General features: G+C 49.1%; 2 protein-coding genes across 2 annotated transcripts; both read left to right on the top strand.

The window, feature by feature from the left end:
* The first annotated feature begins 8,737 nt into the window (after positions 1-8,737).
* LOC108916420 lies at positions 8,738-10,459 on the top strand. Its single transcript, XM_018722669.1, has 2 exons — positions 8,738-9,703; positions 9,746-10,459. Exons 1-2 carry the CDS (start codon positions 8,738-8,740, stop codon positions 10,457-10,459), a joined length of 1,680 nt encoding a protein of 559 aa, XP_018578185.1.
* Positions 10,460-11,518: 1,059 nt separating this feature from the next.
* On the top strand, positions 11,519-12,778 carry LOC108916419 (trichohyalin-like). Its single transcript, XM_018722668.1, has one exon. It carries the CDS (start codon positions 11,519-11,521, stop codon positions 12,776-12,778), a length of 1,260 nt encoding a protein of 419 aa, XP_018578184.1.
* Positions 12,779-17,629: the final 4,851 nt, after the last annotated feature.

The raw sequence follows: 17,629 nt of genomic DNA, 5'->3' as shown, positions 1-17,629 counted from the left end.
GCAGAGGTGACCAGATTGCGGCGAAGGATGCGTTGTTTGACGTGGAGGAGGAGGTGGTCGAGCTGGTTTACCAACAATTAGAAATGGAAAAAGAATGCAGCAAGTTGAGGGAGCAGGTGCGTGATTTGCAGAAGGAGAAGGAGATAACGGAGATGGAGGGGAAGGAAGGACAGACAGCGAAGAAACGAACGCCTAGGGAGAGGATGGCCGAGAAGACGGAGACGACAGAAAGCGAGTGGCATGAGATGCGGATGAGAAGGGAAAGGCAGCAGCGGAGGTCATATGCCCAGGTGAGTGGAGGGGTGAATGAGAGAGGAGCGAATGGTGGAGTAAAAGGGGGGAATAGAGTAGAGGGAAGGGTAGTGGTGACAGGAGACGAGGGTTGGGTCACTCCACCTTCGGCACGAAAGGAACGACAGGGCGCGATCTTGGTTAGTAGTGCGAAGGAGAAGGATGCGAGGAGGTTAGCCGAGAGTTTGGCAAAGAACATAAAGGTAAAAGATATAGGAGGTACGCCGCAAGGCGTAAAAATAATCAGAGACGGAAGGGTGGTAATAGTGCCGAAGGACAAAGAGCAAAAAGAGAGGATAGAACAAGGTTTGAGTAGGATGGAAGGTGTGGAAGTGAGAGAGCGTCAGAGTAGGGAGCCCATGATCATAGTGTCGGGGGTGGAGAAAGGACTGACGGACGAGACTTTCAAGACGTACTTGGTGAGGGGATTTGAAAATTGGACGAAGACTGACGAGGACAGTTTGAGAATAGTACGAAGAGTGACGTGTCGGAATCCGTGGAAAGAGAATGTGATACTGAGATTGGGCGCAAAGGCATTCAAGGACGTAGTTAAGAGAGGGAAGGTTGAGATGGGCTGCGAGCTTCTTTTCGCGGAGGAGTACCTGGGACTGCCGCTGTGCTATAGGTGCTGCAGACCCGGTCATGTCATGAAAGCATGTAGAGAGAAAGAGGTGTGTTGTAGATGTATGGGGGAGCACGACTCCAGGGAGTGCAGGAGCAAGGAATTGAAATGCATAAGCTGCTGGAGGGAACAGAGGAGGGTGGTCGCGCATAGCGCTAGAGATCCCACCTGCCCAGCGCTGGAGAAAATTCTAGTAAAATCGCGAAAATTTATAAATTATTGTAGTAATGGGCAAAATTAAAATTCTTCAGGTCAATTTGGGTAGAGGCAGGGAAGCCATGGTGTTACTATTTCGGAAAATCAAAATTGAAAGTTTGGATATTATACTAATTCAGGAACCATACGAAAATTTCAAGGGACTTTTGGGGTATGACGTGTACAGGGCAGATGGTGGTGGTCGAGGTGGAAGTGAGGGGTGAAAGGAGCGTCCTGGTAACGAATGTGTATGACGAGCCCCCCGACGCTAGGAACACGAACTCGAAGTTTCGTGAGGCGTCGGGGTGGTTTCAGAGTAGAAGGGAACGGATGATTGTGGCCGGGGATTTCAATGCCAAGAATGTAATGTGGGGTGGTGAGGTGACGGATGCGAGAGGTGAAGAAATTCACGAATGGACGGTGATGCATGGATGGAGGGTGGAGAATGAACCGGGAGATCCTCCCAGCTTTTACTCCAACAAGGGTGTCAGCTGGGTGGATCTCGTGCTGAGCAAGGAGGTAAGAGTGTATGGGAGGACGATGGATGAATGGGATGATTCGCTGAGCGATCATCGGTATGTCAGTTTTGAGCTGGATGTGGATGTAAGGAGGAGTGCGCGGAGGAGAGAAAGATACGAGGCGAATGGAGCTGATTGGGCAAGGTTCGAAAGGGAAGTGGACGAGAGATGGGCGAGAGGAGTCGGGTCTGGGGCGCCTGGGCGCGGACTGCAGGTTGAGCTCCTCCAGCGAGTGTGCGAGGAAGCTTGCAGAGCGGCTTTGAGGAAAAGGAAAGGAAGGCGTAGGATTGAGAGAGATTGGTGGACGGACGAGTTAGAGAGGGAAATAAGGAGAGTTAGGAGGGCAAGGAGGGATTTTCAGGGGGCTAGGGGGGATGATAGGGAAACTTTTAGGAACAGATGTCGAAATCAGGAATGAGTACAAGAAAAGTATCAAGGAGGCAAAATTTAGTAATTTGGACAGGGAATTAGAAAGCATAAGGTGTGGGAGATTTGCAAGAGATGGATTAAGGGGGGCAGGAAAGGGGTAGAAGGCAACATGAGAAGGGAAGACGGGACCTATACGGGGTCTCTGGAGGAGACGCAGGCGGAACTGGTCCGGAAATATTTTCCGATAGATAGCGAGGAGGGGGAGAGCGAGGGACATAGAGAAATGAGGAGGGAGTATTTGGAAGATCGGGAGAGGGAGGAGGATTTCGCTGTCACCAGGTGTGAATTGGAGGGAGCGATTGATGGAATGAGTGTTAAGAAAGCGCCGGGTTTGGATGGGATACCGAATGAATGCATGAAGCACGTAAGTAAAGCTCTGGGTGACTCGTGGACAGTGATTGTGGAGAAGTGCATGAGAGTCTTCCCCAGAGTGTGGAAGAGAGCGAAAGTTGTCTGGCTGCCGAAGAGTGGGGGAAGTGTGAGGCCAATCTCGTTGCTGCCGGCTGTCGGGAAAGTTCTCGATCGTCTGGTGGCTGCGAGAATCTCGCACTTCATGGAGAGCATGGACAGGTTCGACAGCAGACAGCACGGCTTTAGGAGTGGAAGAGACACGATGCAGGCCATCGGGGAGTTGTTGCGAATCATCCGGGTAAATAGAGAGAGCGGTCTGCACTCGATGGTTGTCGCCCTCGATCTCAGAAACGCGTTCGGGTCGGCATGGGCGCCAGCTGTGATCGGGGTGATGAGGGCAAAGGGTTTGAATGAGGATTTTGTGCGAATGGTGAAAAGTTTCATGAGGGAGAGAAAGGTTTGCGTGGATGGGAGAGAGTGGGACACCGAGGTCGGCTGCCCTCAGGGGTCGAGCCTAGGCCCGGTGTTGTGGTTAATGGTAATGGAAGGATGGTTCAGAAAGATGGGAGAAGCGAGGGAGAGAGGTGTGCATGTGCTGGCTTACGCGGACGACCAGATAGTCGTGATATCTGACCGTTCGGTCAGGAGCCTGGAGAACGAGTGGAGGAGAGTATGGGAGGAGTGCAAGGAGTGGGCGGAAGAGAACAAGCTGGGATATAACGTGGCCAAAACGGAGGTCATGTTTGTCCCGGCTCGTGGTGAAATCAGGGAATCGGTGGTGAGGCTGGACGATGTGCGAGTGGGCGTGAGTGCAAGTATCAAATACTTGGGTGTGAGAGTGGACCGAAAGAGGATCTGGCTGGACCATGTTAAAATGATTAGAGCGCGAATTCAGGATTTCGGGGGCAAATTTTTTGCTCTCGGGAGGAGAAAGTGGGGCAACAGCAGGAGAGTGCTTAAGGCTATCTATGAGCGGATGATCTGCCCGATGGTGCTGTACGGAGCGGAGATTTGGGGTGAAAGAGCGGGCAACTCGAGAGTTGTTAAACAACTCAGGGCGATCGAGAGGCCCTATCTCAGGGCCATCACGAAGGCATACAGGACCGCGCCGACCGCGGCCTTGGCCGTGCTAGCGGGGTGTGTGCCTCTGGAGGTCCGGGTTAGGGCCAAGTATGAAAGTGTGAGAGAATGGGGAGCGCATGTGAGAAGGGTGGAAGCGGGGGAGAGACCTCACCCGGCCGTGAGAGGATGGATTTGGAGTGAAGAGGAAGTGGATGGAGACGGCGTGAATGTGTGGGTGGATGCGTCTGCGAAAGGGAATGGAGTGAAAGTGTATGCGTGGATGGTGGCGGTCGAAGGGCGTTTGGAAAAAGGGGGTTCGAAATTACTAGTAACGAGTTGGAAGGATGGGCGGTTTTGCGGGGTATCGAACAGGGGCTGCGCAGGATAGGGGAAAGCAGGTGTGTGAGGGTTTTCACGGATTCCAGACAGACTTGCGAACAGACGACTAAATTTGGAAATAGGTGGTGGGTAATCAACGAAATTCAAAGACATATCGCGAACGGACGGACGGACGGAATCAAAATTACAGTGGGGTGGAGAAGCAGACGGACGGACGGAATAAGGACGGTGGACAGGGAGTGCAGACGGATAGGGAGGGAGCAGGACGGAGGGGAGGAAAGAGTGGAAGGTGTGAGCAAGGGATTTTTGAATAAGTGGAAGAGCGAAAGAGAGATGAGAGCGTGGCAGGATGTCTGGAATGGGGGTAATACGGGTAGGTGGTTGCATGAGTTGTGGGAGAACGTGAATAGGAGCGGATGCGAGGCTAGTGCGGCGCTGACTCAGGTGGCTACCGGACATGGAAATTTCCGGGCTACCTGGGTCGGTTTCGCCTAGAACCGGGAGTGGATGAAGGATGCGAATGCGGCGAAGGAAGAGAGGACGTGAGGCATGTGGTCCTCCGCTGCGGGCTGCAGAGGAGGAGACAGACGAGGGAGTCTATAGAGAGGGAACTCGGCCATTACCCTCCTAGGCTGGGGGAGATAACGGGGCAAAATTGGGGAATCGTTTTGGATTGGGCAAATGATTTAGTTGGGGATTAATCAAAATTTCAGTGAATATCAAAAAAGACGATCTTAGATTGTTTAGCTATAAGGATTAGGTTAGGTTGTAGAATAAGGAATTGTGTAAATTAAAAAATTGTATTAGGTTAAGTTGGGTACCCCGCTGATTTTTGGTGAAGTGGAATTGGGATGGCGTTCTCCTTGTCGGTGTTTTCGCCTGATGGTGGGTAACGTCGGACGTGAGATGGCCTCATACCGCAAAGTGGGCAGGTCGGGTCTCGGCCCATCCAATCGTGTCCCTACCCAGAGTCGCAGTCTGGACGTTGAAGAGGACAGACGTGCTTGCAAGAGCTGTGAATGTAGACGTGTCTATAAAGTGCGTGTAAAAGTGAGAGTAAAGGCGAAGGTGATTGGAGAGTGGGCGTGGTTAAGTTGAGAGGTGGTGGAAGTGGGCAAGTAGTGGAAGTGGAAGGTGAAAGTAGTGGAAACGTGACGATAGAGGGGATAGAAAGAGATAGACAATAAGCGAGAACTAAAGTGCAAAATAAAACGAGATAGCCGTTTGGGTCCCAGGGCCGACAGCGGCTTTTTTATGTTAAAATTTTCGACAAGGTTTCGAATAGCGAATAGGAAAAGACGAAAGAAACAAAGTGCAAAAGGCAGACTATAATAAAGAACAAAGTGTAAGGTGGAAAAGTAAAAAAGATGAATGGTAGAAAGAGTAAGAGAGGTGGTGTAGAAAGAGAAGAGCAGGAAGAGATAGAGGAATTGATTGCTGGGAAATTTTGGAAAGAGAGTACACAATCTAAAGAGTTTGAAGATCAAGAAGAGGAAAAAGATTCAGCAAGTGGGAAAGATTCATCAATCGAGAAAGAAGAAGGAGAGAAAGAAAGAAGGATGAAGGAAGATTGGATTAAAAAGAATAATGAAGAAGAAAAGAAAAAAGAAAAAGCTGAAAGAAGAGGAAGAATTGAGAGAAGAGGCAATGAAGAAAAGGGCAAGGGAAGAGAGAAGACGAGAACAGAAAGAGAAGAAAGACAAAGAAAGTAGAGAAGAAGAAGAGGTAGAAGAAGTAGCAGAAGAACGAGAGGAGAGAGTAGCTAGAGAAAAAGGTGCGAACACGATAAGAGAGAACATGGAGGAAGTAAGAAGATATGTAGAAGTGGCTATGGGAGCTATCAATAAAGAGTCCGGTAATAAATTACAATTCAACAGGGGAGATCAAGCAACGGTTAAGATGGCGTTGGTTGGTATAGAAGGAGCGTGTATGGGATTTCTGGTGAAGCAGATCGAAATATGGAGGAGGTGAAGAGATGGGAAGAAAAGTGTAGGAAGTTAGAAATGGAAGCGGAAACGGAAAGAAGAGAAACCCGGAGGAGACAATTAGAATTAGTGGGTGAAGGAGCGACGAGAAGAGAGAGACAACCAGAGCCGGTAGGCGAAGGAGCAGTGAGGAGCGTAAAACAGATGGAACGGAGAAGTGAAGGACTGGCGGGAGGAGTAAGAGACAGAAACGTGGTGGTGCAAAGAGAAGCGGAACCAGAGGTGAGACAGGAGAGAGAAAGGGAGAGTGAAAGTATAAATGAGAGGAATGTGAATAGGAATGAGGAAGTAAGAGAGACAGATAGTGAGAGTGAAGATGGTGAGGCAACGTTTGCACAGGTAGCAAGAAGGGGTATGAGAGGGAGAGGAAGAGGAATGAGAGGAAGAATGGGAAGTGTAAGAGGTGGAGGGCAGAATGGCATGACGTTTGGGGGAGGAGAAGGATGGACCACCCCTCCAAAGAGTCTGGAGATGGTTGTTTCTAGGGCGAATGTGACGGATGGGAGAAAGTTAGCTGAACAGTTGGCAAAAAGTGTGGATATGAAACAGAATGGAGGAGCTCCAAAGGCGGTGAGAATCATGAGAGAAGGGAAAGTATGTATAGTAGCAAAAGATGAAGGGCAAAAGGAGAGATTGAAGGAACAAATGAGAAGAATGAGTGGGATGGATGTGAAAGAGACGAAATTGAGGGACCCAATGATAATGATATCTGGGGTCCCAATAAGCGTGGAAGAGGAGGAATTGTTAGAGGCAGTGGGGGAAAATGAAGATGTAAGAATAGTAAGAAATAGTGTGAGAGTGGTGAGAAAGTACCAGTGCCGGAACCCGTGGAGGAGGAATTGGATTATCCAACTTCCGGCGAGAGGGTTCAAGGCACTGGTGAGAAGAGAAAGGATAAGTGTGATGGGTGAAATGCTTTTTGTTGAAGAATATGTGGGCACGGCCATGTGCTTCAAATGTTGCCAGTTTGGGCACATGACGCGGGTGTGCAAGGAAAGATTAACTTGTTTTGAATGCGGGGGAGAACACGAGAGGAGGGAATGTAGGAATGAAAGAAGAGAATGTGTAAATTGTAAGAGGATGTTTAGAAGAAGTGAAGAACATAGTGCGAGGGATCCGACCTGTCCGGCTTACAGAGTGAACTTGGACATAATGAGGAAGCATACTAGTTACGATGTTAAGGGTTAAGGTATTACAGTTCAACATGGGAAGGGGTAAAGAAGCGGGAATTTTAATGAACGAAAAGATAAGGAGCGAAAAGGTGGTAATGATACAGGAGCCGTATCATAGGTATGCGGCTCCGCAGGGATATAGGAAGCATGGAGAGGGAGAGAATAAAGTGGTGACCTTGGTGAGTGTGAAATGGGAGAGAGTGCTGGCGTATAGAGAGATGTGTAATGAGAATGTGGTTGTTGTGAATTTGGAAGGGGAAGAAGGTGTAACATTCATCAATATATATGATGAACCGGAGAGAGGGGGGGAGAGAGAGAGTAAGTTTGAAAGATATGCGGATCAATGGTTGAGTGTGAGAGGAAGAGTAGTGATAGGGGGAGATATGAATGCGAAAAATGTGATATGGGGAGGGGAAGTAACGAGTGAAAGAGGTATGTATGTAGAAGAATGGGCAATAATGAATGGGTTTGTGGTGGAAAATGAACCGGAGGACCCGCCCAGTTTCTGGACGGTGAGGGCGCAGGGATGGCTCGACTTGGTGATGGCAAAGGAAATAAGGGTGCTAGAAAGGGAAGTGGAACAAGATGAGACTTTAAGTGATCATAGATATGTGAGTTATGTCGTAAAAATCGCGAAGATAAAGAGAGAAAGAAAGAAGAGGTATGTGGTGGCAGAGGGGGACAGGGAAAAATTTAAGACAAAGCTGAGAGAGAGTTGGACTGAAGGGGAGAGAGTTGATGGAGAGGATGTGGAGAAGGCGGTGCGGTTTCAGAAGGTATGTCAGAAGGTGTGTAAGAGAGTTTTGAGAGTGAAGAGAAGGGTAGAGATGGAAGGGGAATGGTGGAATGAACGATTGGAAAGTTTGAAAAGAGAGACTGCGAGGAGGAGAAGGGAGTATCAGGAAGGAAGGGATCATAAGAGAAAGGAAAGGAAGGAGAGGTACAGGCAAAAGAGGAGAGAATATAAAAATGAAATTAAGGAAGCGAAGAGTAAAAACATGGAGGAGGAATTGGAAGAGCTCTCTCATGATCCGTGGAAAGTGTTGCATAGATGGGTGAAAGGGGGGAGAGTTTGTTTGGAAAGATACAATGTGGTGAAGGAAGACGGAGAACATACGAGGAACAAAGAGGAGACAGCTGCATGCCCGGTGAGAAAGTACTTCCCGCCGGATGTGGCGGGGGAGGACACGGAACACCAGGCTGCAATAAGGCAAAGGTGCGGAGATTTGAAAGATGTGAGAGTGGATGAGGAAGGAAGAATGATAAGAATAACGAGAGGTGAGTTGAGGGGAGTTGTGAGAACGATGAAAAAGAAGAAAGCCACGAGCGAGGACGGAGTGCCAAACGAGTGCATGGAATGGATAGAGGAAGAGGTTGGGGAATGGTGGTGTGAATTGCTGCATGAATGTGTGGAGAGAGGGATATTTCCGACGGTGTGGAAGAGAGCAAATGTGGTGTGGGTACCGAAAGGGAGTGGAGGAGTGAGGCCGATCTTGCTGCTACCAGCACTTGGGAAGGTGCTGGACAGGATATTGGCGGGGAGATTGGCCCACTATATGGAGAGTGAGAGTATGTTTGCAGAAAGGCAGTATGGATTCAGGAGCGGTAGAGACACCACTGCGGCGGTGGAGGCGATCGTGGGGGATCTGGAGCGGAATAGAGAGGGGATTGCACTCTCTCGTCGTGGCTCTGGACCTTGCGAACGCCTTCGGAACGGCGTGGGGGCCGGCAGTGGTGGAGAGTATGAGAAGGAGTGGATGTGAGGTGAGCATGATGAGAATGGTGAGAAGTTTTTTGGAAGAGAGAGAGATAGAAGTAGAGGGGAGTGAGTGGGTGATGGAGAAGGGATGTCCACAGGGGTCGAGCCTTGGCCCGATACTGTGGCTGATGGTAATGGAGGATTGGTTTGGCAGTATGAGGAGAGTGAGAGAAAGGGGAGTGACGGCACAGGCGTACGCCGACGACCAGATAATTGTGGTGTCGGGTACGTCTGTGAGAAGAGTGGAAAGGGAATGGGAGAACGTATGGAGAGAATGTGAAGAATGGGCGGAGGAGAATAAGTTAAAGTATAATAAGGAGAAAACGGAGGTGATGTTTGTCGGAGCGAGGGAAAATGTGAGAGAACCGGTGGTAAGAATGAGGGAACTGAGGTTAGAGAATAAAGAGAAAGTAAAATATTTGGGAATTGTGATAGATAGAAGGAGACTGTGGATAGATCACGTGAAAGAGGTGAGAAGGAAGGCAAGTGGAATGGGAGGTAAGTTTATAGGATTGGCAAGGAGGAAGTGGGGGAAGAAATGGAATGTGATGAGAACGTTGTATGAGAAGGCAGTGTGTGCGATGGTGTTATACGGAGTAAGTGTATGGGGAGTGAAAGCGAATGATAGTAGAATAAAGAAGCAGTTGAGGGCAACAGAAAGGCCATTTCTGAGAGCCATCACCTCGGCGTATGCTACTGCGCCCACGGCGGCGTTGTGCGTGCTGACGGGGTGTGTACCGTTGGAAATTAGGGCGGGGACGAGGTATGAGAGCGAGAGGGTGTGGAGAGAACGAATGGAAGCAGAGAGAGTGATATTGGGAGACAGACCACATCCGGCCTTCAGAGGATGGCGGATGGAAGGGGGCGGACAGGTCGGTGAAGGGAGAATTTTGAGGATATGGGTAGACGGAGTGATGAGAGATGAGGAAAGGAAGGGGTATGGTTGCGTAACATTGAGAGGGGGAGAATGGCTGGATAGGGTGAGAGTGGTGAGTGGGAATGTGGGTGTGAGTGAATTGTAGGAATTGGCGGTGAAGGAAGAAGTGAGATGGGGAAGAGAAATGGCGGGAGAGAATGAAGAAGTGAGAGTATACACGGACTCGAAGGAGACAGTGAGAATGATCGAAAGTTTTTTGCCTCGAAGGAAAGGGGTGAACGAGATACAGAAAGAGTTGGTAGAAAGTTTGGGAATGGGAGTGAGGACGGTAGTAGAGTGGCAGAGAAGGAAAAGTAGAGGAAATAGGAAGGTGGAGGAGAGAGTGAGAAGGGATATTAGAATGGTGCACGATAGAGAGGAAAGGAACATAGTGAGGAAGAAGGACAAGAGAGAGTGGATAATGAGGGAGGAGATGAGAAGGTGGCAGGAAGAGTGGGATAGAGGGGTGACGGGAAGATGGACGCATGAGTGGCTTCCTCGGGTTGACCGGGAGGGGATCCGAACGGGTCATAGGTTGACTCAGATGTTAACTGGACACGGGAACTTCGCGGTCAGCCTGAGGAGGTTCGGAAGAAGACAGGGAGGGGTGGAGTGTGAGTGTGGAAGAGGGGATGAGAGTGCAGAACATATAGTAAGAGAGTGTGAAAGGGAAGTTTGCGTGAGGGAGAGAGAAAGATTTAGAGAAGAGCATGGAGAGTGTCCGCCTCTGGAACTGCAGAGGACGGCAGATTATATAGAGGCGTTGAATAGATGGGAGGAAGTGGTGCCGGAAGTGGACAGAGGAGATGAGAGGATGTAAATAGATAAGAACAGAGATGTAAATAGTAGTTATAAGAGATCAAATAGATAAGTTAGTTAAGGAAATTAGAGTAGTAAATGTAGATAATAATGTTGAATAAATAAAAAAGGGAAAGCCCCGCTAATTTTAGGAGTGCGGAAGGTGGTGGGTTCCCTTGAGAGTGGTTTCGTTAGATGGGAGGTTTGAGAAGGGAAAAGAGGAGCCTGCAGGCCGAAAGGTAGGAAGGCTGGGCGAAGGGCCCACAAACTGTCATGTCCCTACCCACTATGGCCTCATACCGCAAGGTGGGCAGGTCGGGTCTCGGCCCATCCAATCGTGTCCCTACCCACTATTCTATGATCAAAGGTTGAATAGAAAACACGTTTAAGTCGCGCTGTGTAAAGTGAGGTTGTGTTTATGAATATATTATCGTACAAAGTGAGAAAAGGGGCACAGCCCTATTGGGGAGGAGTACGAGAGTACCGGAGCGCTGAGGGCCCCACAGAGGAGGTCGAGGGGGGTGTCTGAGGATTCGTCCTGGTGAGGAGAAGGTGAAGAGAGGGTCTGCGGAGGTAAGGAGCCAGTGGCGGAGAAAAAAGGGGGCAAAATTAGAAATATTTGGAAAAAAGGTAAATTTAACAATTTTAACATTTCGGTGCGGCCAAGAGGGGATAAGAGACAACAAACAGAGAACTGTCTAGGTGACAGCTGTCACACTGACATTTAGGGGGTATACGGCGAAATTTGCAAATTTAGGCATTGGGGAGTTAGAAATTGGACAGTTCTCGACATTTTAGGCATACCAATTTTTGGCAGCTGTCAAAGATTGTTGAAATTTGGAGATTTTTTGGAAACGGTCGGAAATTTTTGAGAAGTATGAGCGGGAGGTAGTAATTGGGAAAGGGGAGAAAATTTTGAGGGGGTGAGTTTTTGACAGCTGTCAAAAATATCGAAATTTTGGGGATAACTTGGGTATTCATAGGGCAATTGGACTGAAATTTGGGGAGTGTGTTTAGGGAGTTTATTTTTTATCATCTGTCATATTGACAGATGTCAAAATTGACATTGTCGCGGAAAATCATGGGGAGTAGTAGTGGAAATTCAAGTAGCGGCGAGAATTACAAATCGACGGAAATGATGTCTACGGATGAAGCGGGAAGGGGTACGAGAGATTTGACGGTGAAATTGGGGAAGAGAGGAGGAAAAGAAAGAAAGGAAAGAGAAGAAGATCGGGACGAATCCTCCGAGGAACCGGCAAGGATCAGGCGTAAGAGCATGAAGATGGGAGAAGAAGAGGAAATACCGAGAAAGAGTGCAGAAGATGAAAGAGTAAGAGTGGAAGCTGGAATAAAGAAGAGAATCGAGGAGGAAACAACTAGGAGGCACAGTGAGAGGCAGAGGGAAATGGAAAGAAAGATGGAGGAACAAAAACGGCAGGAGCGCGAAGAAAAGAAAATAAGAATATGCGAACAAGAGGAAGATGGAACGGAGGCAGTACAGAAGGAGTTGGAGAGAATTATGGAAGCGACGGGAAAAGAAAACGGGGGCAAAATTACGTTCACGAGGGGGGACCAAATTACAGTCAGGGATGCGGTTTATAAAATTCAGAACCAGATCATAAATATTTTGCGGAATCAAGTTAAATTGGAAAAGAAATTGCACACAAAAAATGAAGGAAAGGAAATTCAAGATGTAGGGCGGATGAGTGAAAAGAGAGTGAATGTGAGAAGGAAGGAAAAGTCAAGGGGGGTAATGACGGAGGATAGCGACACGGAAGAATGGAAAGAAAGACCGGTGAGGAGGCGACGTAAGACTTATGCGGAGGCTAGTAAGGGAACGACAAGAGAAAGGATTGAGGGAAGAGTAGTAGTAGTAGGAGAGGAAGGGTGGAAAACGCCGCCCCAAAAGAAGGCCACGGAGACGGCTCTGATCGTCTCAAGCAAGGAGGAGAGTGATGCTAGGAAGCTTGCGGAGGCCCTTGCCAAGCAGGTATCCGTAAAGGATATTGGGGGGGCTCCGCAGGGGGTAAGAAAGATAAGAGATGGGAAAGTAGTTATTATACCAAGGTATTTAGAGCAAAAGGGCAAAATTAAAGAAACACTGGAAAAGATGCAGCAGGTAGAGGTAAGAGAGAGCAGACGATCGGAGCCGTTGCTGATGGTATCGGGAGTGGAGAAGGGACTGACCGACCAGGAACTAACAGAAAAATTACTAAGAGGATTTGAGGGTAGTGTGAATGTGGAAAGGGGGGACTTAAAAGTATTAAAAAGAGTGGCTTGCAGGAACAATTGGAAAGAGAACATAGTTTTGAAAACGAGTATAGAGAACTCCAAATTATAGTTAAAAGGGGAAAAGTAGATATAGACAGTGTGCTGCACTATGTGGAGGAGTACCTGGGGTTGGCGATGTGTTATCGCTGCTGCAGGTTTGGCCATATAGCAAAACATTGTAGGGCGGCCGAGGTGTGTCACAGGTGCGGGGGAGGACATGATGGACAAAATTGTGGGCAAAATAATAAAAAATGCATCAATTGTTATAAAATGTTCGGCAAGAATCGGGAGCATAGCGCGAGGGACAGTGACTGCCCGGCCATGAAGGTACATTTGGCAAAATCGCGATCAAAAATAGGTTATGGATGTTAAAATTTTACAAATAAATTTAGGAAAGGGGAAAGCCGCAACCATGTTGTTGCAGGACAAAATTAAAAGTGAAATACCAGATGTGATAATGATTCAGGAACCGTATCAAAATTTTACAGGGTTTTTCGGATATGATACGTTTAGAATTGGGGATCGGGCAAAAGTTATCACTCTGATAAGACAGGGAGTGGGAAGGGCGTGGATGAGGAGGGAAATTAGTTATGAGAATGTGATGGTGGTTGTTCTAGAGGGGGTAGGAAGAGATGGGGACATGCTGTTAGTGAACGTCTATGACGAGCCCCCTGACGCTCGGAATGCTCAGTCGAGATTCCGAGATTTGTCGGGGTGGCTCGAAAGTAGACGCGAGAGGATTCTGATGGCCGGGGATTTCAATGGTAAGAATGTGGCATGGGGTGGAACGGAGACGGATGAAAGAGGAGAAGAAATTCTAGAATGGACGATGATGCATGGATGGAACATTGAGAATTCCCAGGATGACCCTCCCAGCTTCTCTTCCAACAGGGGGAGAAGTTGGGTGGATCTGGTATTGACTAAAGGGGTGAAGGTAAAGGACAGATTTGTCGACAGAGAGGAGGAAAGTTTGAGCGACCATTGTTACATCTCATACGGGGTGGAATTTGGAAAAATCGCAAAAGGAAAAGGGAGATGGAGGTACGAGGTGAAGGGAGTAAATTGGGGTAATTTTGAAAATTTGTTAAGGGATATTTGGGAGGGGCGGGGGCCGGCCCAGCAGCGATTGGGAGTGGAGGAAAGGTGTGCTCTTCTGGAGGGTGCAGTACATGAGACGTGTAGGAGGGAAATGTGTAAAAGAGAGAAAAGAAGGAGGAGACAAAAAGACTGGTGGACGGACGAACTGACACACGAAAGACGAGAAGTAAGGAGGGCGAGAAAGGAATTCCAAATTATTAGTGACGATGACGATGACAGGGACAGACTGCGGAGGGAATATTTGTTAAAAAGAAACGCGTATAAGCACAAAATTAAGGAGGTGAAGATGAAGGCTATGAAAGAGGAATTAGAGGAAATGGGGGATAGAGTGTGGGACATTTGGAAAAGATGGGTTAAGGGGGGGAAAAGAGAAGTGAAAGGAAATATGAGGAGGGAAGACGGGAGTTACACGGGCACAATAGAGGAGACATACAAGGAGTTGGTAAGGAAATATTTTCCCGATGACAGGCTAGAGGATGATGAGGAGGAACACGGGGAGATGAGGAGGGAATACGAGGAGGATCGGGTGGATGGGAAGGAGGACGACTTTGCCGTCACCCTCACGGAGGTGGAGGGCGTGATTGGAGGAATGAGTAAAGACAAGGCGCCCGGTCAAGATGGCGTCCCGAATGAGTGCATGGGGCATGTATTCGAGGCGCTGGGAGGCACGTGGAGGGACATGTTGGACGATTGTCTCAGGGAGGGAGTCTTTCCTCGAGTGTGGAAGAGGGCAGAAGTCGTCTGGATCCCGAAGAACGATGGTGGTATGAGGCCCATATCGCTACTGCCGGAGGTCGGGAAGGTTCTCGACAGGCTGGTAGCGGCGAGGATCTCATACCACATGTAGGCTGGTCAGCATTTCGACGGGATGCAGTACGGCTTTAGGAAGGAGAAGGATTGCGTCATGGCCATCGGGGAGCTGGTAAAGGTACTCGCTGAGAATCGTCGGGAGGGATTACATTCGCTTGTCGTTGCTTTGGACCTCAGGAACGCGTTCGGGTCGGCTTGGGCTCCATCCGTGATAAGGAATTTAAGGAACAAAGGTGTGGCTGAGGAACTGGTAAGAATGGTAAAAGAGTTTATGAAGGGCAGAAAAGTGTGCGTGGAAGGCAGGGAGTGGGATTCGGAAGTGGGCTGTCCGCAAGGATCCAGCCTGGGTCCGATTCTATGGCTCCTTGTCATGGAAGGATGGTTTTGTAGCATGGAAGGAGCTAGGGGAAGGGGGATTCACGTCCAGGCCTACGCCGACGACCAGGTATTGGTGGTATCGGGTCGTTCGGTGAGGGCTCTGGAGGCCGAATGGGAGAAGGTTTGGCAGGAATGTAAGGAATGGGCCAGGGTGAACCGGTTGGAATACAGCGTAGCCAAAACTGAGGCTATGTTTGTTCCAGCTAGGGGGGAGATTAGGCAGCCCGTGGTGAGAATGGAGGGATTTAGGGTCGAAATTGGAACGAGTGTGAAATATTTAGGAGTGCATGTGGATAGGAAGATGGCTTGGCTGGAGCATGTCAAGAAGAAGCGAGCGCGAGTCCAGGATCTCGGGGGTAAGTTCCTTGCCCTCGGGAGAAGGAAGTGGGGTAGTGGGGTAGCGGCAGGCGGGTCCTGAAGGCGATTTTCGAGCGGGTAGTTTCCCCGATGGTCTTGTACGAGGCAGAGATATGGGGGGAAAGGGCGCAAGACACCAGAATTCAGAAGCAGTTGAGGGCTATAGAGCGACCCTTCCTGAGAGCCATCACGAAGGCATACAGAACCGCGCCAACAGCGGCTCTGTCGGTGTTGGCGGGCTGTGTGCCTTTGGAGGTTCAGGCAAGGGGAATGTTTGAGACGAGAAGGAGATGGAATGATAGGATATTGAGGATGAATGTCGGGGAAAGGCCTCACCCGGCGATAAGAGGAGCTCAGGAGGGACAAGAGGAGAGTGTAAGAGTGTGGGTGGATGCATCGGCTAAAGAAGGAAACAAGGTTTGCGCGTGGGCGGTGGCGGCGAATGACGGGATAGAGGTAGGAGGGGCGAAATTAGCTACGGAAATGGGACATATGGAGTTGGAAGGGTGGGCAATTTGGCAGGGGATATTAGAAGGGGTTCGGAGGAGAGGGAGGAGAAAAGTGGTTAGGGTTTTTTCGGATTCGGAACAAATGATTAGGCAAATTACGAAGTATGAGAATAGATGGTGGGTGATAGGGGAAGTACAGAAAGAAATAGCGCGGAATTTGGAAAGGGGCATCAAAATTATAGTAGAATGGCGGGCAAGGACAACTGACGGAATAAGACTGGTGGACAGACATTGTAAGACGCTACAAAGACGGGACATGGAGGAGCAGATTGTAGAGGGGGTGTCAAAGAGTGTGGCTAGGAGATGGAGGAGAGAATGGGAAATGAGCGAGTGGCAGAGGCAGTGGGAAGGGGGAACGACGGGGAGATGGCTTTTTGGATTGTGGNGATTCGGAACAAATGATTAGGCAAATTACGAAGTATGAGAATAGATGGTGGGTGATAGGGGAAGTACAGAAAGAAATAGCGCGGAATTTGGAAAGGGGCATCAAAATTATAGTAGAATGGAGGGCAAGGACAACGGACGGAATAAGACGGGTGGACAGACATTGTAAGACGCTACAAAGACGGGACATGGAGGAGCAGATTGTAGAGGGGGTGTCAAAGAGTGTGGCTAGGAGATGGAGGAGAGAATGGGAAATGAGCGAGTGGCAGAGGCAGTGGGAAGGGGGAACGACGGGGAGATGGCTTTTTGGACTGTGGAATAATGTAAACAAAGAAGGAGTCGATGCCAGCTTTGAGCTGACCCAGGTGGCTACGGGTCATGGAGACTTTCGAGCCTACCTGAGGAGGTTCAGACTTGGCGGAGACGAGGGGGAGAGGTGTGAGTGTGGAGCTGAGGCAGAGACGGTGGAGCACGTGGTCTTGCGTTGTCTCCTACCGGGAAGGATTAGAGCTAGGGAAGACTTAGAAAGGGAAGTGGGTCATTATCCCCCTAGATTGGGGGAAATTGAAAAGAGGAATTGGCAAAGGGTGTTGGACTGGGCGGAGGCGATGGTGAGAAAGGAGTAAGAATGAGTGGAAAGAAAGACAAGATAAGGAAAAAGGAAAAGAAAGATATAGACGACCTGGAGTTGTGCGGTGTGGACGCTTTAGATTAAGGTGTTAGGTTAAGGATTAGGTTAGGTATGGGGGTCGAGATGCCACGGACGGCCTGGGTTGCCTGGCATTCTCGCCCCCCTTGATGTGAGGCAATTGCCGAAATAAGGTGTTAGTTTTTAAGTATCTAGGTTAAGAATGTTGTTGTAAATAGGTTAAGCTGTTACCATTGTTGGGTTTTGTTATGATTAAAGGTTCTTTCCCGCTGATTTTTAAGAGACGTGGAGATGGGATGGGTTGTCTTGACAGGGGTTTCGGTAGATAGTGGAGAGGAATGGGAAACGGCCCAATACCGAAAGGTGGGGGGGCGGGCTTCAGCCCTTAAATTGATCGTGTCCCTACCCACTGAGTCTATGGCTAGCAATCGTAGAGTAAACACGCGTTTCGTTAGGTCTTGAAAGTGTGGTTAGGAAAAATCCTATAAAAATCGTTCAGAGCGTAGTGAGTCGGTAGTGGTGAGTGGCGGTGAGGACTAGGTGGAAAAGAAGCGTTGTAGAAGTGTTAAAATCGCGACAGGAGGAGAACGGCTGGTGGTACAAAGGTGGAACTTGGTTGGTGGACAGACGAGGAGTGGGGGAGAAAGTAACAGCTGTCAAAGTGACAGTTGACGAACGGAGTGGTGGAAAGTGGTGAGGAGAGCCTCCTGAAGACCGTGCACGGGTCGCCAAGGAG

This window comes from Anoplophora glabripennis, unplaced genomic scaffold, assembly GCF_000390285.2.
Source record: "Anoplophora glabripennis isolate ALB-LARVAE unplaced genomic scaffold, Agla_2.0 scaffold2107, whole genome shotgun sequence".
In the NCBI taxonomy this organism is placed as follows: domain Eukaryota; kingdom Metazoa; phylum Arthropoda; class Insecta; order Coleoptera; family Cerambycidae; genus Anoplophora; species Anoplophora glabripennis.
This window is presented reverse-complemented; position numbering and strand designations above follow the sequence as displayed.